Source organism: Pempheris klunzingeri, chromosome 6, assembly GCF_042242105.1.
Source record: "Pempheris klunzingeri isolate RE-2024b chromosome 6, fPemKlu1.hap1, whole genome shotgun sequence".
NCBI lineage: Eukaryota > Metazoa > Chordata > Actinopteri > Acropomatiformes > Pempheridae > Pempheris > Pempheris klunzingeri.
Window position 1 is genome coordinate 9,509,368 of NC_092017.1, and position 24,622 is coordinate 9,533,989.

The 24,622-nt window shown below is 41.7% G+C and overlaps 1 protein-coding gene across 3 annotated transcripts in view; it reads right to left on the reverse strand.

Moving 5' to 3' along the window:
• The window catches only part of ddr2a (discoidin domain receptor tyrosine kinase 2a), a 29,712-nt gene extending 7,221 nt beyond the window's left edge, over positions 1–22,491 (reverse strand). For all 3 annotated transcript variants that reach the window (XM_070831732.1, XM_070831731.1, XM_070831729.1), the window contains exons 1-5: positions 22,420–22,491; positions 9,221–9,334; positions 1,815–1,917; positions 616–847; positions 196–343 (exon numbers count right to left, since the gene is read on the reverse strand). In XM_070831732.1, coding sequence (XP_070687833.1) covers positions 196–343; positions 616–847; positions 1,815–1,917; positions 9,221–9,302 — 565 coding nt within the window. In that variant the 5' untranslated portion in view covers positions 9,303–9,334; positions 22,420–22,491. The remainder of the gene's footprint in view (positions 1–195; positions 344–615; positions 848–1,814; positions 1,918–9,220; positions 9,335–22,419) is intronic.
• Between the last annotated feature and the right edge of the window lie 2,131 nt (positions 22,492–24,622).

Genomic DNA, 24,622 nt, shown 5'->3' on the forward strand with positions numbered 1-24,622 from the left:
GGCTAAAGTAGTATCGTTCAATATTTAATCCAGTGACACAGAATCAACTGATCGTCTCTAGCTTTATGGGCTCAAAGGTGAGGACAGGTGAGGTGCCTCGGCTCAGTCGTGACCTTTGCTCTGCACTCCCTCGCTCAGTTGTCGCTCACGTTTACTGTCTGCAGTCCTTCCCCTTCTACCTCAGCCACCTCTTACCCAGCCATTCACAGCCGTAGAGCTCCACTCTCATGCAGACGTTCATGGAGTGGTCTGTGACCGGCATGAAGCGGACGAAGCGAGCGATGATGGGCGGCTCGAGGTCTTTGAGTACGATGTCATAAGCATTCCTGTTTCCGTCAATTACCTGCAGGTAAAAAACAAGCACACTTTGACCTCATGAAGAAGCTCGGTGATTGAATCTGCATGATATGTAATGGCCTCTTTTTATCATTCCTAGATAATGAAGAATTAATGACTCAGTTCAATATGATCTCTTTTGGGTGACTATAAACACTATAAAAATCTGATTTGAGGTTAGGATTACTTTGTTATAAAGGTCATACAGTGACACCTAAACTAGAAAAATGTCTGGGTTACACCCCAGACAGTGAAGCACTGACTGACGGGTCGACTGACCTGCTTGCCCTGCCTGTTTTTCCATGAGATCCAGCGGCTTCCATCGCGGCTGTACTTAATTTTGTACATCTGGGCGAACTCATTACCGATGCCTCCAGCGTGACGACCCTGGGTGCCCACAAGGGTGATGAAATGGAGGGAGCGCAGGTCAATCTGGAGAAACTCCTTCAGGCTGTCTGGTTCGACTGTTATCTCTGGACACCACGCACCATCGCCCTCCTCAAAATCCAACCTGAGAGAGGGAAAAAGGGGGGAGAGGAAAGGGAAAGGGAAAATATGAAATAACGTTGGGTGGATGTTCATATTAGAATTACAGCAGGAAAGGGAAAAGAGCGAGGGAGAAGAAAATTAGGACAGCATGGAGAAGAAAAGGTGAGAGGAACGTAAAAGTGAGTGTGGTGGTGGATTTCAGTTCTTACAGCCTGTTATAAAAACACCTCGGTGACAGCCTGCGCCGTAAATTCATCCTAAAGTGTTAATTTTGGGCAAGGGGCTGGCAGGGGCGAGGGACCTGGGCAAGACTGAAAACACAGCCAGGATGGATGGGGAAAGTGTATTACATCATTATCCTGATACTTACCGAAGGCCACCCAAGTTCTTCTGCACACACACACACACACACACACACACACACACACACACACACACACACGCCTCCTTAATCATGTGGCTGTAAGTAGAACTGATACCCCAGTTTGTGGCTTACTGCAAATAAACAGGCACAGGCACCTTGCAGGATAAACCACCCACACACACACTCATTATCAGGGTAAATACACCATAAAGCAGAGAGAGAGAGAGAGAGTGTGTGGGTGTAAATCCTGACTTAGGCTTCCTTTGGAGACACATTGCAAACTAGCTCCAGTTAACTGGTGACGGGCTTGTGTGCATGTGTGTTCTTGCATCTATTACCTGGTGGGGTCTGAGAATTGGGAGCACACTGACAGTGTTGGGCCCATAGTGTCTTATGGGGACACTTTGCTGGGCACCACTATGAGAATGACAATGAATCTAATTGTCTATGTTGTTATTGACACAACAAAAAGTGTCAAAACATTTGCTTGGTGATGGATAGGGTTGAGGTCAGGAACAGGCTATGCTTTCATGTCATTGGAGAGTCCCCACTAGGACAGAGACCAGTGGTATGTGTGTGTGTGTGTGTGTGTGTGTGTGTGTGTGAGAGAGAGAGAGATGCCTACCTGCCATATCTTGCAGCAGTGGATTCAGACCACTGGCTGGAAGCAGAGATGTCCTCGTCCTGTATCTGCCCTCCTGACATGCCCAGAGGATACCGGCACACACCTGAGACACAACACCATGTTCGATTAGAAGATATGAACAGATGGTAATGATAGATGGTTTGTACTTGTATAGCGCTTTTCTAGTCATTTCGACCACTCAAAGTGCTTTTACATTATATCCACATTCACCCATTCACACATCATCCCTACAGGAGTTGGGGGAAAGCTATTCTTTCACACATAAGAGAAAGTCAGGGTTAAGTGTCTTGCCCAAGGACACTTTGACATTTGAACTGGAGGAGCCATGGAGCTTTCTTCATACTCAACCTGTGGATATGATTGCTCATGAGGAGAAGATGGCCACCTGTTTGGTTTGTATCACTGAATTTGAGATGGACCAAATGGAAGTGATGCATGGTAACTAAGTATATTTACTCAAGTACACAATGAAAACAAATGTTGTACTTTTCACTTTGCCATATCTGACAACACTTTCTACACTAAAAAAGTAGGCCTAGTTGCACACTTCAGTTACTATTAATATTCAAGTTTTAAAAAACCTACGATATGTGACGAACCGTTATACAGTAAATTAAGGTGGAGGTGGATTTGTCCAGTCTTTTCTCTTGTAAAACCAAAAAATGCTGTTTGACATCATACTCGATAAAACATAAATTGTTGCCTCTGTGATCGAAGGAGAAGGCTACACTGGAAAACATATTTGGACAAGTGACGCAATGGTGAGATTTCTGCTTAATCTGAAGTGTTTTCGAACAGTACTCAAAGGTTTTACAAGAGAAAAACTGCTCAAACTGGCTAACCAACCGGACATCGTGTGGATTGACGAACAACAAAAGAAGGCAGAAGGTGATAGATGTAGCAATCGCAAGCGACAGCAACATCAGGAAGCATAAGAAGCTCAAAAAAATACCGAGGGGCTGAAAGAGGAGCTGGAAAAGATGTGGGGAGTAAAGGCAACAGTGGGGGGCTGTGACCCACAAACTGGGAGTGTGCCTCCAGCTGATTCCAGGTACAACATCAGAGGAACACAATCATAGGAAAAGCTAAGATGCTGCACAGAACCCTCAACCTCCCAGGCCTCTGGTAGAGGACCTGAGCTTGGGGAGGACACACCACCATCCTCGAGGGGGAGCTGTGAGAGGGGGAATTGTTTTTGTTTTTTTTATGATTATGGAATAAAGTATGTTGACTGTTACTTTAAAAGTAATAAGAGTACTCTTGTTGCTTGACTCTAAAACATTACTTCTACTTAAGCAGAATATTCTAGTATTTCCAACCCTGGTATTTAAGGCTACCCAGACTGTCACACTCCGAAACATGCGGCTCTCCTCACTGCTCTCAGACCAACCACAGCGCTGGTCTGTGTTGAAAATTCAAAACTGTTCTGAAAGATTCACCAGACGCTCTCAGACATTTCTGAGACAGAACTACTTAATTCCCAGCTTCTGTCAAGAAACTTGCAGAATGTGATGGATAGTGCTGGATGAAGGGGTGGGGTGGTGATGTGAGAGGACTGCACACGCACACATCCATGCAACTACACACTCCTTGCACACAAATTGTGGTTTCTTTATTGAAATAATAAGCTGTATCCATTCAGTGTCTCTGCCAGTCCAAACAGGGCTGGTATCAAGCACATGTACAGGAGTGAGTTAGTGTTTGTGTGTGTGTGTGTGTGTGTGTCTGTGGTAAAACTGGCTGGTTTGAGCCCATCACGCCCCCACTGTGCGGTCAATCGAAGCAATATGCCCTCTGTTTCCTGCATGCCCCTCCACCCCCTCATGCTCCTTTTTTGTCTCTTCTCTCTCCTCCTTTCAGACCTCCTGTGTGGTCTCTCACCTCTCTCTGTTCTTCTGTCCCGTTCAGTGGCAAGAGGTGATTGACAGCGTGATTTAGAAAATCTTCATCTCAGTAAGACTCGACAGGCCGGTGGCTCACTGAGCGTGACACAACCAACATGGTATGTTTTACAAGGCTCCGAATGAATCTACTGAATTCTGGGTGTTTCCACATGAAAAAATGAAAGGGCACTTTTCCATCGTGCGATATCTACAGGATTGGGTTGATTTAGTGTTTTGGCCTAACGCTGATAACTCCACCTAACAGGATATGACCGCTGGTTAGCCTCATTTACAAATGAAAGAGCCTTTGGAAAAACTTGATTTCTATGTACGTGACAGCATTGGGTCGCGGCTTTTAGGTGGGTCTGGAGGCGGAAGTTAAAGGAGGTCTGACCCCGTTTGCATGGCCCCTTGTCTCACAGAAAAACCTTTGAGAAGATGCCAGCAACAGCAGAGCTCGAGGTTCAAGGCCTCCTCTGTCCGCCCCTTGCTCTTTCTTTCCTCCTTTTTCTCTCCCTGTGATTCTCTCTTCCTCTTTTCTTGATCTCCTCCAAATATTTGCTTAAAAGTCAAGATGTGGAAACCCCTGAAGATTCAGGACTGGGACTGATGACCTGATACGCTACTCATAAGTCTGTGCGCACAAAACCAGGCATGGATGCAACCAAACACACACATGCAGGTTTGGTCTTGGCAATGACAGCTTGAAGGAGGCACAAACAAAAACTCTTCCAGATGTCTGCATTCGCCTCCTCTGTCTTCTTTTCATCTTGTCCTCTCTAACCTTTGTTCCAGGCTGCCCTCTTCACTTCAGGCCTGATCATTTATCCCCAACTGTTTACACCCCTCCACTCCTACTCTTCTCCTCACACCAGATCCCCATGGCTCTAAGCAGACCACATCAACAGAAATCATCTGACTCCTCTCATATTCTCAGCATATTAGCCATATCCTCAGCTACATAATTACAAAAACCATTTTAATGATAGGTGCGGTGCTCAAACTGCTCGTATGATAGCAGCAATAAAAAAATTCATCAGAACCTGCTTCAAGAGAAACAGCAGAGATCTCCAATAGATGATTTGGAATCAAATCAGGGCAGGATTAGATGACAAAGAACACCAGTGTTTGGAAATAAATGGGAAAAGCTGGAATGATAATAACTGGCATCAAATAGCTGGAATACTGCATCTGTGCTGCATCCAGGTTTTGGGGTTTGAGGAGCACATGAGCCTCATTCACACAAAGGTAAAGAGTGCAAACAGACTTTGACATGAAAAAAGAGTTGGCCACAGAGCAGCATCTCATTTTTTATGCCTACTGGGTGTCAAAAAGATTAGTGGAAATGATGCTGGGGTGATTATGTGTATGCCATGTAGCATGTTGGGATGACTAAAGCTGTGGAATTTTTCAGTGAATTCTGACCCGAAAAATACGATGACACACACACAGAAAACGCAACGTTACCAGTTGGGGAAAACACTAAGCAATTGCCGGGAGATAATTGATGAAAATGGGAGTCATTATCAGAATCTTTAACCACATCCTCGAGAGAGTCAGAGAGACGGGATGTGCCGGATGTATGACCGCTCTCCCAAATGTTGGTTTTTGCTGTGTTTATTTATCTACCCAACCCACTCAGAGGTGACCCCTGGGGTGAGCTATGGGGGCAGGGGAGTGTGTTGGTTTGGAAGCATGCACACACACACACACACACACACACACGCACACACACACACACACACACACCAACACCACAACCACCACCCATCAGGCTCAACATTTGGCCACAGTATCTAAAAATATCAACCCAGAAAAAAGGTGGAAAAATACCAGCCTTGTGCGGTGGAGGAATATATAGAGAGAGAGAGAGAGTAAGAGAGATGAAGGAGTAACGGCCCAAACCCTCTCTCTCACCTCTTGATTTTTACCGCACCCTGACTACTGAAAGGCAGGTTTGTTCTGCAGTGTTTGCCGTCCAACCACTGGCTCCACATACATTCATACACACTGTGTAGTCACGTAAGTTGATGTTCACATCTGCTGCATAATAACCTGTCTGCTGAGGGCAGTTTGGTCATGTCACTTATAAATTTACTCTCTGCTTTATTACATCTCAAAGCAAGGCAATGTAACTATTGCTAATCAGCTGACACTGTGGCCAAAAGTGGAAATTACAAGATTACAATTTAAGTCCAGACATATTTTTATATTAAAAATGGATCTGTAAGTAATCTGAAAGTGGTCACTTGTCATGACAAATATGCACCTGACGCTGCATTTCTAATCAGCTCTATGGAGCTTTTTAGTGCCTCTTAGTTTGTTGTTTTGCTTTTACGCAAATTTAATGTTTTGGTTCATGTAAATTACGAATACAACAGCAAAGGTTGAATCAAGGGTGTATTTTATTATCTGGAGTCTGGAGGGAATCGTGTGTTTGGTCATGTGTGTCTGTCTGTGTGTCCGTAGCTAATCTCGTATACTACTGGACTGACCTCTCATGGTCGAGGGGATTCATAATTTTTGAAAAACATATTTTATCAACTTTTTTTTTTACCATCATTGACAGCTAACTCCTCATAACTTGCCGGTAGGGTCCACAAGTCATCAACAACTGCTGTAGTTTGACATCACAAGCAAAAGGTACTGGCTAACAGCGAGGCTAAAAACAAGCCCTATCTTTTCTGTTGCAGGCCACATTTTGGCTTTTGATGTGGCACAAAATCTGACCTCCATTGTAAAGTTTTAACGGGAACAAGTGCAGATTCCATATCTGATATGTTACGATCCATTAAACTTATGCAAGAAACAACATGAATAAATCCCTGTTTGTATCATAGTCACCGCCATCTTGACTGTGAGTGAACAAGTGTCGTGTGAAAATCTGTTGGCCTTCAGATATTCTGTCCTGCAGTGGTGCCCTACACATTTGGGGGTAAGGTTTAGGTCAGGTCATGGTTAGAAGTAGCAGAGATCACCTGACAGAGAGCTGTACTCTACTGAGTGCACTTTTATAGTTGCTCATGAATCTAACTTTTTCAGTTGTAAGAGGACGATTATTTCTTCTTTCAAAATTTACATAATTTGACTTTAAAGTTGATATGTGGTTTTAATAAAATGAGATAAGAGAGAGTTTATTTATCCCATTATCCCCACATTGGGGAAATTCACTTGTTATACAGCAGCAGAAGAGACAGAAAAGGTGCAGAAACAAAGTGTCAGCACCAGAAGTGGTGCAAAAAGAAGGGATATAACAAATCAAAGTAAATACAAATACAAAAATATGAGAAAAAAATGTGTGTATTGCTCAGGATATTCAAAGTTCTAATGTTTTCATTGACTCACTTGTTTGTTCATTCAAGATTCACTTTAAATATCCTCATGAGCAGAAGCCCACACAGCAATAGCTTGATATTTGGCTGCTGTGCCCATGCCTCTGCTCATGTCCGCACCTCCTCCCCCTCCACAGTGAAATAAAATTCGCCCACTCACAAGTAAAATGGGAAAGACAGGGATGGTATAACTCCATTGCTTGGGAATTTTAAACAGGGGAAAGTTGGCATCACTCAACATCTCAGCTCTACTAAATTCATCCATGAATATTTCCAGACTGTGGAAAAATGACCCTCCTCTCCATGCAGCTGAACTAAAGCATTAGACAGAATTAAAAGTGGATATATCCTGCTTCCATTTGTTAGAGCAGGTTGAGATTTGAGCTTTTAGTGACACTTGAGGTGTTTTTTATGTAAAAAGAAATACGTGCTGGAGGTTTTTGAGTAAAGAAATCCCTTGGGTCAGATTATAGATACAAAATTTTGTCTTGAATGGTGAACTTGTTGAACTTTGACCATGATCAGATGCATAAACAGTCTTTTCCATGACTTATGAGTGGTCAAATACTAGGAAATGAACACCACACACACTCGCACAGACACACACAAGTGCTCGGGAGAAAGACAGAGCCTATTTCAATGGACTTTCCTGCTGTCAGAATGTCTGGTATGCATTAGCCACAGACTCCAGTGGGATAGCTGGATCCACAGTATGCGTGTGCATGCGGGTGTATGCAGGCACACAAACACACATGCACACACACTCTCAAGAACACAGTAAGAGGGGAGAGAAGCAAAGAAAGTCACTCCAACGAGGGTCAAACATTCAAATCTTTAATTAAGTGTAGTCGAGAGGATGCCTCATACACTGTCTACGTTTTTGGTTGAATGCTAAATATGGATCTGGATAAATAGGCCAGAAATGTAGCTTTTAATACACATATGTAAAGAAACATACACATGAAAGCAACCACAGCACGCACACTCCATTTCACTGGAAGACTCCTATAAACGCTCTCTATGATCTCAGTCTCACTCACCCACTCTACTTTCTGTCCTCACTTTTAAAAAACTCCTTATAAAACCCTCTTCTCTCTCTTTTATTCTGTTAGCTTTGGCCCAAAGAGCAGATGGATGACAAGCAGGGAAAACCATGCAGGTTTTGAGTGTGTGTTTACCCATGATGTGTCTCCATGTGTGTGTTTCACTCTGTAAAAATGAGAGTGATTCAAGGTGTGGAAAAAAGGCTCCAGAAACACACAAAAAATTGAGTGAATCAAAGTTGAAGCATAACTTTTTGTTTGCCTGGTTTGAGGAATGTAATGTTTGTAGTTCTCCCTCAGCAGAAAACCCCCAGGCTTGTCATCATGACCTCATGTTTGCTTTTATTCTCATACATCCTCAAAGTGAAATCGGATTTACAGTTGCACGACAGTTCACAGTATAACGTCAGAAGCTTTATTTTGAAAGTGGAAGTGGGGTGGTGTAAGGTGGGAGGATGTGGAAGTGATGGGGCGTTTTTTCCACTGTTATTTTTTACTTTTTGTTTGGCAGAGTAAGGTTGGTGTGACCTGTACACTCTGTGTTGAACTCTTCTGACAAGGCCATCATTAATTACTGTTTAGATCTGAGTGCATGTCGTTCATTATCCTTTCAGCAACAAAGAAAACTTAGTTTGATGACAGACGCTTTGAGGCTAAAGTCATAAACAGTAGCCAGATCTGGGTTTTTACTGGCAAATATCTGCTGTATTTCTACAATTTCAAAAATAACCTAAAGCCTTTCTTTGGTTCCCATTTGACGCTGTCTCTGCCCACCAAATGCTGTTACTCCATTTCCTTGTAAAAAATTATTGGTTCTTTTTCATTGACATCAGAAAAACCACCCGTACAGCAGAGGGAGAGCTGGAGAAAGGCATGCATGCTGGGATCAAAGAGGCCAAACCAGAGAGAGGGGACCACATGTCTCCTACAATGCAGCACTATATCCAAAATCGGAATCAGTGGCAGTCTGGACTGGACTGGAGCACCAAACCCAAAAACACAACCCAAAACTCACAAAAGTAATTTTATAGGATTCACAAACTTCTTGGATATGATCTCACTGCAGTCGAAGACTTGAAGACAGACACCAAAAATCACAGAATTGCAGAATTCGTGGCAGCACAGACCTGGGTTAACCTGTGACGTGACGGCTCCTAACAGGTAGAGGAGGATGTGCAGCAGGAAGTGAATGTCCCACAGGTGCTTCATCACAAACACATGCACAGAGACGGGCTTCCAATCTGAAAGACAAGATGGACACAGCTGATTACACTATTGTTATACAGTGAAATATATATATATATATATTGACCACAGGGCTAACACTGTGAAAAATAGCTCAGGATGTTGATGATGAACACATTTTATTTTGTATTCTGTATTCATGGGAACCAAACATTTGTTTGGGTATACAAGAGGAAAATTGGAGTTTAATTGGAAGCATGTTTTTATTTCACTCAATAAAAGACACTATAATTGCCACCAAACTGGAATTTCCATTTATTTAGTGCTTTATCACTCTGTGAGAGAAAACATATTAAATTCTAACTGTGGTGATATTTCAATATCTACCATACAAGACAGAATAGTCCCTGTTCATGTGCAATTAAAACAAAACTTTTTTTTGTTTTATATTTTTACAGACTGCGCTAATTGTAGGAACAAATGATGAATGAATAAGAGAAGGGACAAATGATGGAGGAAGAGGAGAAAGAGACGTTGAGACACTGAGTCACAGACATGACTTCAGCTGGACAGACGCAGCGCCAACAAGCCGCCTCCAACTGACCACCACCGAGTCCAACAGCAGAGCAAAACAACTAGCTTCAACTATTTTCTGTCCACATATCAATTTGACAAACAAGGAAAACGCATACTGTCTTTCAGTTTCAAGTTTTCTTACTAAATGCTTACAGTGGGATGAGAACGTGTTTAGTTACACACTGGAACAATTTTCACCCACATTAGCAGAAGCCTCCACTTAGTTTGCTTCACTTAAACAGCTCAGTGTAGTTATCCGATCATCACGACTACTTGGAGAATCCAGCTTGGGCATTTTTACTGTTGTTCAAAAGCTCTGTTTTATAACTGAGGTTGGTTTTATTGTTCACAACATGTTAATCACGTCTTATGTAACAAAACTGAGACAGCAACTGCAACTGAGACATGAAACACTCTAATGTCGGTGGAGAGAAAAATCTAGAAATCGAGTTTTTTTTTTTAAAGTTTTCTGATTCTTTTGTATGTTGTAGAGCAGGCGCCAGGCTTGCGCTACAACTCCAATGTAAATACAAAAAAACATCACCGAAGCAAGGTTATCTAAACCCAGTTACACATGACACAAAACAAAACTACCAGAGCACTGTGAGAATTTTCACAGAGAGGCATCAGTGTGTGTGTGTGTGTGTGTGTGTGTATCGTACGTTTCCTGGTCTTCATCATGGGCCAGAAATAACATTTTCCTGATGTTTCCCCGTTGAAATAACAGACAGATCAGCAGCACGCCGCTCAGAGCTGCAGGGCTCCAGTCTGGTCAATGGGACAGGACCAGACTACAGTGCAGGCCTTCATTCACATACTGAACACAATGTGCTGTCACTGACTGTACAGTGTTGTTCTGTAACTTTTCCTAAAATATTATCTCTGTGCTTCTCTCTAGTTATATTCGTCAGGGGATCTCCACCAGCAGTCTGCTAACGCTCCACTTAAACTGTGTCCAAATTAACCTCTGACATATATGAAGTGAAGGTTCACATATTCTGTCTATGGGAAACAAAACCAGACCTGTTGATTTTGAGCTCTTGCCCAAATTTCCTCAGCTTTCCACATTGCCTTGCTACAATGACTGAACATGTGAATTTGGAAATAGAAGAAAATAGTTGGAAAACACTGATAATTATGGTTTGTTTTTTCCAGAGATGTGTGCTGTGGATGAACATGGAATCTCAAGAGTCTTTAGCAAGCCTCGAAGCAGCCCTGCAGTCAAAGCAGCCTCAAACTAATCTCATGCGACCAGCGTTGATCAGAATCAGAATCAGAATTACTTTAATAATCCCCAGGGGGAAATTGCTTTTTGTTACACACAGCTCCAAAAGAATAAGAATAAGAATAAACTTCAAACACAAAATAAAATATAAATATATAAAAGTAGGAATAAAAAAAAAATTATTACAAATTATTTTTACAAATTATTACACAGAGGTAAATTACTGCACCAGGTGAGTCCAGAGTCTTATAATAATAATAATAATAATGATAACAATAATACCACTACTAATAATACTAATAATAATACTACTAATAAAAATATATTTAAAAAAATAAAAATATGGTCCACCCGCTGAATTTTGTGACACTAATTACGGTCTGACTTGCCTCTTTCATTGTGCCCTTCACACATAATCTTATTGCTTTTCTTACTTCCATTTCCTGCAGCTTCAGGTTACAGCCACTTCCCACTGAGACTCTTTTACTAAGCTTAACTCCCCTCTGCTTTTCATAGCTAATGAAACACAAACACCTGATGGCTTGTGTGCATTTGGAAGTCAAAAAATGTGTTTACCGTGTGCTGGAGAACATTTATGTAAAGGCTGCCTGTGCTGTATAGGGGAGGAGAATTGGCCTTTGGTTCTACATTTGCAGATTTTCAATGCTTTAGCCCATTTACTGCAAATCACATATATTCTACTGCACTGCACTGGTCAACAAGTTTTTACTTCCGTGATAAGAAAGCCTGCCTAATTTAGATAACAAGATGGACTTTCTTTAGATGCCACCCTCACACTATTTTCATACCTTTGAGGTTTTTATTTAGCATGTCCAAGTGGTGAGTAAGGGGAATCACAGATTCTTGATGCCCCTTCATGTTTTCAGGGTTTTAGTCGTGTTAAATTGATTTGTTGCCTGGTCAGCCATTTTTGGTTGATGTCAGATATGGTAAGAAAATATTATTATTATTTGGATATTTGATATTTGAAATATCCTTGAAATAAGTATTAAAAAGACAAATATATCTGATTGAAAAAAAGCTGTGACACTGTTTACAAAATAAGTAAAGTAACGGCATGGAGCAAATGGTGGTAAAAATCTCAGACATCTGAGTTTCGAGTGTCGGCCGGTCAAAAGCACCATCAATAACTGTGTTGTAGTAAAACATGGGTGATGACAAAGTAATAATTTGATTACATGTCCAACACGTGATGCGATGCAACAGCCAGATGCATCAGTACATGAATCCATTGTTGATATTCTTATGCTTTGTGTGTATGTTGAGTGTGCAGTAAAGGTCTAGATGGACATGGTTTAGTGATTGTTAAAAAGTGAAATGGATTTTCAGTGTTTTGCCCCCTCTGGATCCAGCTGTTATTCCACCACTGGCCTCTGTTACAGTAACATCAGACCAGTCAGCAGCGCTGCAGTCACAGGCACAGGTTCACATTTCTGGAAACTCTCTGTTCTCGTCTTACAGGAACACAGCAGGAAAAACTTATTCATGTCCTATCTCAGTTTCAAAAAGTGTCTATTCCAAGATTTTTTTTTCCTTCTCATTGTCACAGACACTTTGAAAGGGGAAAAACTGCAATAAGCTCATGAAGGCGCAGTCAAATCATCTGATGGGTTAAATCTAAACGTACTGTGCACACACTTGCCTTTTATTTATTATCCTCTTGCTCATACAAAGCACATGAGAAAAATTGATATTCACATCAACAGCTACAACGGTCTACAATATAGACTTTTGTCTGAACTGAAAAGATGAGCAGTAACAGTAAGAGACAGATGTGGGGGTGGTAGCACGAAGAAAGAGGGCTGCACAAACCCTTCAGTGGTGAATTTATTCTCATAGCTCCTGAGAGACGAGGCAGGAAAAAGACACAGAGAGATATACAGTTGGCTTGACCTGTGGATCCCTGTTGTTTAGCCTGCAGGAGCACATAATACAGCTCAGCAAATAAATATCCTTCAAAGGTTTTTGAAACTCTCTAATCGTGGTGAAATTATGGAAATAGTGTCTCCTTCCAGGTACTTGACATTTTACAGCTAATTAAACACTTCATTCAGCAGCGATCAGCAGACACCAACAAGCACAGTTTGGTTTGGATGTCGTTGGTCTGAGGTAAAGTCTGCTCTCCCCTGTAACCATGGCAACCAGGTAAACCAGGCCCTCCTACTTTCTGAGGAGCGTTGAGCTCACAGGCTGCTAACTAACCAACCACTGCAGGCAGTCCAACCTAAACAGGTACACGGAGAGTCACAGGGAGAAAATAGGAGGCAGAGAAGAAGGGGGTGGGATGGGGAGAAGTGCAGGGGACAGGGGGAAGTAAGGATGCTGCTCTGGGCTTTAGCTATGAGGCTTTCAAGACAGGGTGGAGGCATGTATTTAATGCAGATGCCCGTCCACAAACTACTCTAGAGTAATGCAGGGTTAAGTGTAAGGTTGGATTTGTCTCACTGTGAGGTCCAGGGATCTGAGATAAATGTTGTATGACAAAGGACATCCCTCACTGATGTGTCTGATTATATATATGTATAGTATGTGTACTAGCAGCATATTTCATACGTGGCAGCTAACCTTCATGGAAGTCTATACCACCACACAGCTCACTCCAGGGTCACATTATCAAAATAAACCAAAGTCAGGTCCACTGACACTTCTAAAAGCCTTCAGAACGCGAACAAAAAATAAACTTCAGCTGAAAGCGAATAAAGCAATCAAAACAAGGCCCTTTAGAGTAGAGAAGCATATTTGACACATTTCAAGGGGCCGAGGGAGCATTTTCTCATCAGACACAAACCAAAGTGTCACAGATTGTTCACTGAGAGCTGATCCACACTTTTATGGGACAGAGTAAGAAGACGTGAAGGTACAGAGGAGAATATTAGCTCACCAGTGTGTAACTACAGAGAGCGAGAGGAAAGAGCGCTGGCTGAGTTTCACATCAGGAATCGACTTTACTGTGCTACACCTCCAGACTTTATGGGTAAACGTCTGGGCAATAACTCATAAAGGAAGCATGGCCTCATATGGCTTTACATATTTCACAGAGGGACAAAAAAAAATACTTTTCTGTCCCTCAGTTAAATTCAATATGTGTAACCATAAGTTAAGGAGGCCTTTCACTCTGATTATGTACATATCCAAACCCAATGTAAATAAAACATTGAAACAAAAATAAAATGTCTCATTTAATGTGCATACATTGAATGCACATGGTTTAAATTTCTTTGGACTGGAGTCAGTCAGTGCTTTGGGCCTGTACCATTAGAAACCATCACACATGCTAAAATGAGCATCCAAAGTCCCTAATGATATTTTTTACTTATTTCGTACAATAATTACAATGTTAATAACATTCAAGTATTAAGTGTACATTAAATGTAAGTGTTAAATTAATATGTTGCTATACGAGCTTAAATACATTTTAAGAGTACATGCAATGTCAATAATTTGAATAAAATAAAATAAAGTTTTTCCTTAATAATCACCAGTTAAACCTGCTTTCCTATTTCTGAAAATCTGAGATGGAAGTTTACAGCACTGTTACTTTGTCCCAGAAGATCACATATGAAAGCAAACCCGTATGTGGTAAATGCTACCAAATGTGGCGGCAAATTACTGTCTCTACTGTACCAGTGGGAGTTATGGCGTGTCAGTTTACGTTAAACGCAATATCTAACATGTCAGCTACTCACTCAGACTAATGTATGTATTCAGATAGATTCACAGATATGTCAGCTACAGCGCTCAGTCACAGACTGGACCCACATGAAGTGTTACAGAAAGATCAGACCTTGACTGGACCTTTGTTTGGGTTCAGACTGGTTATTATAAACACCAACTGTCGATAGGCAGCAAGCAGAGTTTATTGTATCAACTTGGAGCAGAGCGTTCCTGAATAAAACGACTATTGACTTGGCTTTCTACTTCTGGGGGGGGGGGGGGGGGGGGGGGGTCCATGCCCTGTAAATATCAGCTCCCTCTTGGCTAGTTCAGGAAGTGGTGAAGGACACACACTGCCCCCCCCCCCCCCCCCCCCCCCCCCCCCCCCCCCAGAAACCCATGAGCCCGCAGCGCTCAACCAAGAAACACACACAGATACTGTAGCTGCATTTTTCAATCAGAGGGACAAATTAAATGCGTTGCAGATTATGAGTATGAGTATGAGTATATGAGTTCCCACACTTGTGCAACTCACAGGAGAAGTCAAAAATCATATCTAGCCTTGCAAATTTTATGGACATCAAGACGTCCAACCTCTGCATGGTTACTGGTTTTACAACCACAGAACACTCAGAACATTCAGTGAGAGCTTGTTGCCATGTCCCCCAGCAGATCTCTCACACTGCAAACAGGATAGTGGTTTTATTTTGTTTTCCCAGGCCTTCTTGTTTGTATAAATAATCCAATTTTCTTGGGAGGTTCGAGCGCACAGAGTAACGTCGGTGTACCACCAGGTCCTGCACCCTGGGAAAGCCTGTAAAGTCAACATGCAGGTTTACCTGGCTCTGCGCCCTGCCTCTGTCGCTCCCTCACACGCACACACAAACACACACAGCGGCGTCAACACTTGAGGCTTCATATGAAAAGAGAGGGCAAGCAGCAGAGGTCAAGAGAGTCAAGAACAACTGAACGTTTCACCAGAAACTGTCCTGGATCTGGTGATATCAGGTAGCACAGAAAGGAAGGCACAGAGGTCTGAGGCATCAGTCTCCTGTTTCATAATCACAGCGCTCAAAAACAGGCCAACAACTTCTGTTCAACTGTATGACTTCATGTTGATTTGACATTTTCGTCTGGACCACAGCGGCGGACCCACTGACCTGCATTGCCATCCATACAGCCACACTGCTAGCATGGTTAAAAACTGCCTGATCAAATGCTAAACCAAATTAAAGCTTCAATATTGACTATCTATACATCTATTCATCTTTTTAACCCACCTCACAATGTGCAGTACTTTCTAATAGCTCCCCTTCTCTTTTTGGATTATTATATTTTTATATTAGATTATATTTAATAGTATTCCCACTATGTATATCATATTGTTTCAATTTTTATACTTCCTCTGTCTTAACTGTACATATTCTGTACTGTACATATTTTTTTTTATATCTCCTCTTGTCTGTTGTGACATTGACACAAGACATATCTTATAAATCTTCTTGCTACAAAGCCACAAGAATATATAACATTGTATCAGACACAGTCAACAATTCAGAGGAAACCAAACAGCCAGGTGTAAGTGCTGTTATAGCATAAAGGTATGGCACATGGCGTAGATGAAAGTTAGCTTTTAGCTCTTTCTGGTGCCATAACTGTACTATGTGGGCCTGGTGGTAAAGACTAATAAACCATAATAAACCATTATACCAGTAAACCACAGCATCCCTGGTTCAGTTGGAGACCTTTGCTGCACGTCCTTCCACTCTATCCAACATTATTGATATTAATATAAAGAGGCGCAACAGACGGCCGCCTCAGTACTTTGCTCTCTGGTACTTTGTTTTGTTTTTCATTGTCTCTGTACTATTGGCTGTTCAATAAAGGTACAAAACACCCAAAAATGACAAAAGACATGTATCTTCCTTGTGAAATAGCCAATAAATATCAGCATAAATCCTGGGCTCAAGACAAGGCAGAAAGTCAAATAATGTCAACAACAAATTTTACTCAGTTCATATCTGCCTCCTCAGAAATCTTTGCCGAAGCTTTACCGCTACAAACTGCATATAGGCTATATATACATATATATATATATATATATATATAACGGTGTGTGCGCGAGTGTGTTTACACTGTTGGTGCTGGGCCTGACTGCTATACACTGTGCCCGTCCACGCTGCGCCATAACCATCCACATGTGCTTTCTATTATATCCTCTGTTTCTCCCTGAAGGCTGTAACATAGCATCCCTGATATTTTATTTTTATGGGAATGCATGAAATCCGAATCACATTTCCCAATCAGACCCAGGTGGAGCCGTGTAAACACACAGCAGTAAAATCTGAGAATGAGCCGCACACACACACACATACGCAGACGCACACCACACATGTATAATTAAATTTTCTTGACTGGGACAGAAAAGTGCACAGAAAACAATACTCTATTGTCTGGATAAGATGTGACACCTGTGGAGAAGTGCTCCAGCCTACAGGCTTAATTGTAGGATATCTTACACCACAAATGCACAAGTAATGATATACAGGGGAGATTTTTCGGTGTTGCGCCGTGATAGAGTGGATAAAAACAAGATTTTGCTTCGTCAGCAATAGTTCTACAGTAACATGAAACCAAAAGCTGAAAAGTTAAAGTCGAGCACTGCTTCACAGACTGGGCGGCTTTGCTTTAAATCCATATATTGCCTGCTCTTTTACGAGGAGGTCAGAGCCAAAACTCGGTGGAGCAGCACTGCAGGAGCTGACATGGGAGCTTAAAGGTGGGTCCTGATGTAATGTAACGTAGCAGGGGTTAAGGTTTAAGGTTTGTCTTTAACACTACAACCGCCTCTCTTGAGGTTGGACAGCTTCCAGCAGGAGTCCACCTGCTGCAGCTCCTCACTCATGGTGACTTTAGGGCCCTGTAGCTGCCCGAGGGCTTGAACTGCTGGAGCCAGTGTGCAGGTGCTCGTAAAGGCTACCAGCTGATGTTTAGAGGCCACGAGGGAGACAGAAAGTGAGAAGCTGCAGGAGAGGCTGAAGGCCCGCTAACATCTCCTGTAAATACTCGCAGACAGGTTGAGAGACGTAGTTTATCCACCTGCAAAATCTACCAAAATATTTCTGCAAAGACTATCTGTTCATCGTGGATATTGTGCAATGACAAGGGTTGTGTTTGTTATGTAAGGAGAGCAGCCTGAAAATCCAACTGGAAATCCATTTTGATTTAATATCCAGGCTCTGAACTTTACAGCTACACTGTCAGATTGGAAAAACACCAGTCCACGCCAAGAGGCTCTGTTTTTTGGGGGTTTTTTTTCCATTTCCCCCGTTAAAGCAAAGGTCCAGTCACTGCCCGCCACTTAAATCAAGAGCATTTGTGGATTCAACTCAGCTCTCTTCAATTTCAACAGAAAAGTACACCTGTATTCTTGTAACAACACATAAAATGACCAGCACTTAATGCCTTTTAGCACTCTATTGTAATATACATTCACACTTTTAGCTCCTTAAGTGAAGGAGCTTTACCTTTGTTAGGACAGTATCACATTTATTTCTATTGTATAGTATTTTACACATGAGCATCACTACTAAGATCTGCATTCAAAATCCTACAGCACAAAAGCATTATCTGCTAAATGTGTTTAAACTATGTGTGAGTACTATCTTACTGTTGTAGCTGCCAGAGGTGAACCAGAGGTGAGTCAACTATTTCATTTTCTATTTCACAGAACTGAAGAAGCCTCTTGGATGGGAGGCAAAACGTCCTCAAGTACCTTCAACAAGTCCAGTTGACTTTTGCTCAACTCCTACGGAATATTTCATTTTCTGTAAAGTATTTTCATCCAGAGGTTCCCAAACTGTGGGTCGGGCCCCCCAACAGGTCACAATATAAATCTTAGAGGTTGTGAGGTGATTAATGATGTAGGAATGAAGAAAAACAAAGTTCTGCGTAGTTCTTTTTTGTGAATATTGGACAATTTGCACAGTTATCTGAATGAACTGAGAACTAAGTCTTATAGGGGAAATCACACTACTTTCTTTGGTCACAGGCCAAAAAGGATAGAAACCACCAGTTTAATCGTTAACAGCGCATCATATTTTACAGATTCCTGTAAAATCGAAAGTAAATTTTAGCTATAACTGTCAACAATAGTAGTGATGTGGACTGTTGTGAAGGGGAAGTATTAAGGCGAAGAAAATAGAAACATTCAAGTAAAGTACAACTACCTAAAAAGTGTCCTTGGTCATTTTCCACCACTGTTGACATTTAATTCTACTCCACGGACATTAAAATAAAACAACAGAGCAGACAGTATGAGTTCTATAAATGTTGTCCATACGACCTGATACGTCAGCAGTAACAACTCACTCATTGCCGAGGCTGTCATCTGTGCACAGAGGCAGCCTGCAGCGTGTCCTGAGGTCTTTTTGATGTTGAAATATTACCTCAGATCTTCCCTGGCAGCCTCTAATTAGGGAGGATGGAGGGAACTGGGAGACGGCGAGGTGGACAGACAGATAATGAGCTTCAGACAAACTGACAAACAAAGACAGACGGCCACTTGTAAACAGGAGAGAGAGAGAGAATGAGGAACGACTGAGGAAAAACAGAGGCCACATGTGCAAACACAGAGCAGGATTTAGACTCTGACGGCTGTGTGTGTCGGTGTGTATGTGCATCTATCTTTTAGCCCCCCTGAAATTATTTGTTTTTCATGATTTGAGCAGCCTTCTCTGTAGTCTGGATGAACTGCACCCTAATATTAACATCACTTATTAAAACACAGTGACAACACTACATTTTTGTCATATTTCCTGTCGCTAATTCATTTCCTGTTTTGGGGACGGACCTCAAGTCACAGACAAACAAGTAATTCAAGTTCAGAAATAGGAGGGAAACGCTACGTGTAACCTAATCCCCTTCGAATGGTAGGTGATGAGTGGAGCGCTGGTTTGGGCAGGGTCGAAGTTCAAGCATGTGTGGTATACAAAGTCAACAGCGCAGTATTTAAAGGATGATGTTCCCTGAAATGTAGCTATTTATACCAAATTACAGCATGCACCTCAGCTCGCGAGTGTGCAGCTGGTTTTCTCTTGCCAGAAGCATTGATTTGGAAACACTTCCAATCAAACGACGTCTGTGTCGAGTTACAGCTAAGCTAAGTAAGCACCGGGTGACTCCAGCGCAGTGTTTTGAATGTGGGGTTGAAATTACAGCCTTTGCCGTGGTGTGTGATTAGGGGCTGTTTGTGAGGATGTCAGTCAGACTCCAAGCTCCAAAGGGAAGGGCTGCTAATTGAAATGACATGTCAGAAAGATGAAGTGATGACACACTCCTAATGTGGTTCCTCTAAACTCTCCCTCATCCTATCTGTCCCTGAGTGTGTGTGTTTTACCCTATGTGTGTGTGTGTGTGTGTGTGCATCAGATATCAAGTTACAGCCAAATAATGGTGTGATGGCGTGGGATGAAATCCTCCTTGAACATTCCCTCCCTCCCTGTTTTCCAACTGTCTGAACAAATAAAAAACACTAAATGTGAGTACATTATCTACTCCCCTCGGACATCCCACCACAGGCATTTCATATATTTCCCTGTCATAAGCACTAACTCCTCCGCTCACTGTTGACTATAAGCTTATGGACGGCGATAAAGATGGTTTTCCTATTTACAAATCCAGCAAACAAAGAGGCCTTAAAGGAAAAATCCACACCCATATTCTCTAGTAGTGTCATAAATTGTCCATCTGTGGCGATCAGTGCGTTCTTGGTCCTGATTTGTGGTCAAGTTTTGTAATTTCACTTTTTGTTTTCTTCAGCTGTTCTTGTCTACTGGTACTTCCCTTACTTCTTTGTTCTCCACAGTTCAGCGCTGTGCAGAGACAAAGCGTTTGCTGGGGTGAAGAACGGATATCAGAACAAAAGCATCAAAGTGGAAATAAAGTCAGCCTCCTCGTTAAGACCCCAATATTTCACAGCACTGTGTTGTAGTCTGCTTAACTAACTGCTGATTTCTCTCTGAATATTGAACATGAACATGAATATCGGACATTTTATGCTGCTATGACAATATGTTTGCAGCACATTCATCTCTTGAGCATTTTAAGGTAGATTTCACCTTTAGATGTCATTGGTAAAAGACTTATTTGCAGTTCTATGCAGTCTGGACATTTGAAGCTGCCTCCCAGCAGCTGATGATTATACTTTATACTTACTCATACTCTTACTCTTACTTTTCTAGCAATCAATCAAATATGTAGCCTAGAGAATGTAATTAATAAGTGCAAATTTTGATTACAATGACCTAAAATCGAGAAAAGGTGTAGATAATCATATTGGTGAGACTGGAAAAAACACGTTTGGAATTTGTGCATGCTAAATGAGGCACAATTAATCTTGATGAATTTCTGTTCATTGATTAATCAGACAGAAAAGATTTCTACTCATGTTATGAAGGCATTAAGATCAGCAGCAGCTATTCTTTTACTGAGGTCAACAACAACATAAACAGAAACAAGGAGCAGCCATGTGCAGAGATCCAAAGCCACCATGACATCTCTATAGCAATTACTCTACTCATCAGTGCCACCTCTCCTGAGTCTTTCTGTTCAAAAGTCAGAGCTGCGAGCTCATGTATATCAAAAGCTCTTCGGGTGAGTCTTCTGTGTCGAGCAACTCGCTTCGACGAGGTAGAAAAGAGGCCTCTGTGTGGACATCTATCACCCACATACCACAGGAGGATACCTACATACCACCTACGTAACACCTACATAACACTGAGGAGCACACACACCACCTCCATGACACAAAACCAGGCCATGTACCAGAGGGACGGAAATCTTTTTCAAGGCTGTAACTTGAGTATTCAACATTTCATCAGCTGACCACTGTAAACTTTGAGAGAATTGAAGTGGCCATAAATGAGTCAGTTGTCTGACTTTTCCAAAAACTACCCAGCCACAATAAAGCAAACAAAAATGTTTGTGAGCCCGATGCAAGGCATTCAAATACAAGTCACATCATTTTTGCATTAGTTACACTTCATTTCTTGCTTGCGAAAAGTAGAGTCTGTACCATTCTGCACAACAGAGAGGCATTTTTCTGAAGCAGTAATCGCCTCCAGACTGCCAGAATCAAACTTAAATCATTAAAGCTCTGACATGTCTCCTACTTGAACTCATTAAGGGAGGCGCTGAATTTATTGCCTGAAGAGCTTCTGCTGCACTTTTGATGACATTCAGAAAGAGAAGCGTCCACCATTTGTATGATTTTCTCTTCAACCCTGATCATTATCTCTAGTTAAAAGATGTTTAAATGAAAGACTGAGCCTTAATCACATCCAACCACAGCAAAGTAAAACAGTGTAGTGTGTGTAACGGCTTCCGTTTGAAACAGCTGGATGTGCAGCAGAGTTTAAATCCGGCACTGCATCGCTCTACTCTGCTGTCCACTCCTCTGGTCTGCCATGCAAACAGAAGCTACTTCACACAAAAGGTACACGGAGTTCAAACATGCAACAAGAGCTCCCACTCAGAAATACTTCAAGGAAACTTTGAGGTACTCTCACTGGCTTTGTGAAAGAGGAGTCAGAATTTGACGTTTACAGTCCAAACAATGATATAAAACAGAGAGGTGTGTTGGTGGCAAAGAAAAGGATGACTTACGTTTAAGATGTCTTCTCCTTTCAGACCATTTGTTCAGAGGTGGTTTTAGATCCCAGGGAGAGTCAAGACTGGATGTCCGAGCCCTTCTTTCTCTTTCTCTCTCTCTCTCTCTCACACACTCTCTGTCCGTCAGTCGCCTTCACCAGGACTCACTGGGCTGATGTAAGACACCCCTGCACATAGGAAAAAGGAGAAGGGAGAGGAGAGAACGGGGGAAGGAGAGAGGGAGAGTGAGGCAGGAAAAAAAAACCCTTCACATTCTGTGGATTCTTGGGAGCTCGCCAAAGTCCCAGAATTCCACATGCCACACATACGGTTTCAATTAAGGCCAATCCAACACTCAATCAGAAAAGCTTTCTTCCTCCTGAAAAGAGCCTTTCTTTTGACAGCTAGAGACTGAAGCAAACATAATTCAAGGTAACGTTTGCTCTGCTGTCCTCATTTTACTCACTTTATTACAAACATAAAGAACTTCAAGTGTTTGTTGCTACCGTATCACAGCCTATCAAATCAATTCATTTTAGGTTACTGCACTTCATTTTAGTCATATTCTATGTGAGTGTGATCAGATGATGTGGCCTGAACTGTTTGACCAGACTAAACAAAATTAAAAGGTTATTTGGAAATGTGAAGGCTTCATTCGAAAGACACTGTGACTTTTGTTTTTCCTTACTTCTTGAATCTTGATGAGCCAAAATTTCCTGCAGTGTTTCTTGGTGAGGAATCCACTCTATCCTGCAGTAAAATGACTCCAGCGGGTGGGAGGGATCAGAATTTAAGGATTTTATTGTCTCCTGTGGAGATTGAGCTACTTTGCACATTTTTAAGCCCTCTAGACAGTGTTGGTCTGTCCATCCACCATTTTGTTTTGGACTGAAATGTCTCTCCTGTTGGACAGATTGCCATAAACTTTTGTACAAACATTCATGGTCCCCAGAGGATGAAGCCTACTGACTTGGGTCACATTTCCTCTGACGTCTGACATTCACATCCAACAGTTGGATGGATTACCATGAAGTTTGGTGCACATATTCATGATCCCCTCAGGATGAATTGCGATAACGCTGGTGACCCCTTAAATTCTTCTCTGGTGCCACCACCACGTTAACATTTAAGTTGCCCAAATGGCCAAGTACCTGCAAAAGCTGAACTTTCTGTTTTGTGCTAAACAGCAAATGTTAGTGTGCTAACACACTAATCTACAGCAACATTGTAGCAGCTAATCATCAGCATGTCAGCATTGTCCCTGTGATTTGTGTGTTAGCGTGTAGCTTCACAGAGCGGCTTGGATGGCTGCAAACTTGAAGTCTTATTAGACATTGAACTGAAGATCTCTGTAATAGAACCTCATATTCAGATGACATCAAATTTGCCACAGTACATTAAATGTGTACAAATATCCACATACAGACTAGGACATTGTCAAAGAAAGTGTTTTTCTGCTCATACTGCAGTTATTTCACATCAAAATGCAGTCATGGAGCTGGAGAGCATTAAAGAAAATGAGTCAGTAAGGAGCCACAAAGAATATTTCCTGAATAGCTGCAGCAGCGTTGCATGCTCTGGCCCATCTTAAACATAAACCATGTGCTGGAAACTCTGATTTAAGACACCCGGAGCTATAATGCAAAAAACACACCCGGCAGACACAGAGCAGTGAACCTCGCACATTCACATATTGTTCGGTGATTTGTCAGAGAACTTGCTGATACTTATTTTTAAAAAGGCAAATGTTTTTATACATAAGTGTGCCTACACACACACACACACACACACACACAGCCTCAAACAAAGACATGTAAACAAAGACAATACATTAAGCAGGTTTTCCAAGTAGGACATTTCTTTAATAAAAGGTGATAGAAATCATACCATCTCTTACAGCTGAATAATATCTAATCTTTAATGATTACAAGCAGAAAAGAAGCAGATATTATAAATACCCCCCACAGCCCATACCATGTACTTTGATTACATGCTAGTAAGAAACATTGTTTAGATCATTTCATCTCAGTCCTATGTTGTATAAAAATCAACAGGTAAAATGAGTAGATGGTAATTTCCACCTATAGAGCATCTATCGTTATATATAAAAATAAGTCTCATAAGCAAAATAAATAGAAGCACCTGAAGACTGCTTCATCCAGTCTGCGTGACAGGGATTTCGTCCTTCAATTCATGCTGTGTTCAAGTCCTTTTAACG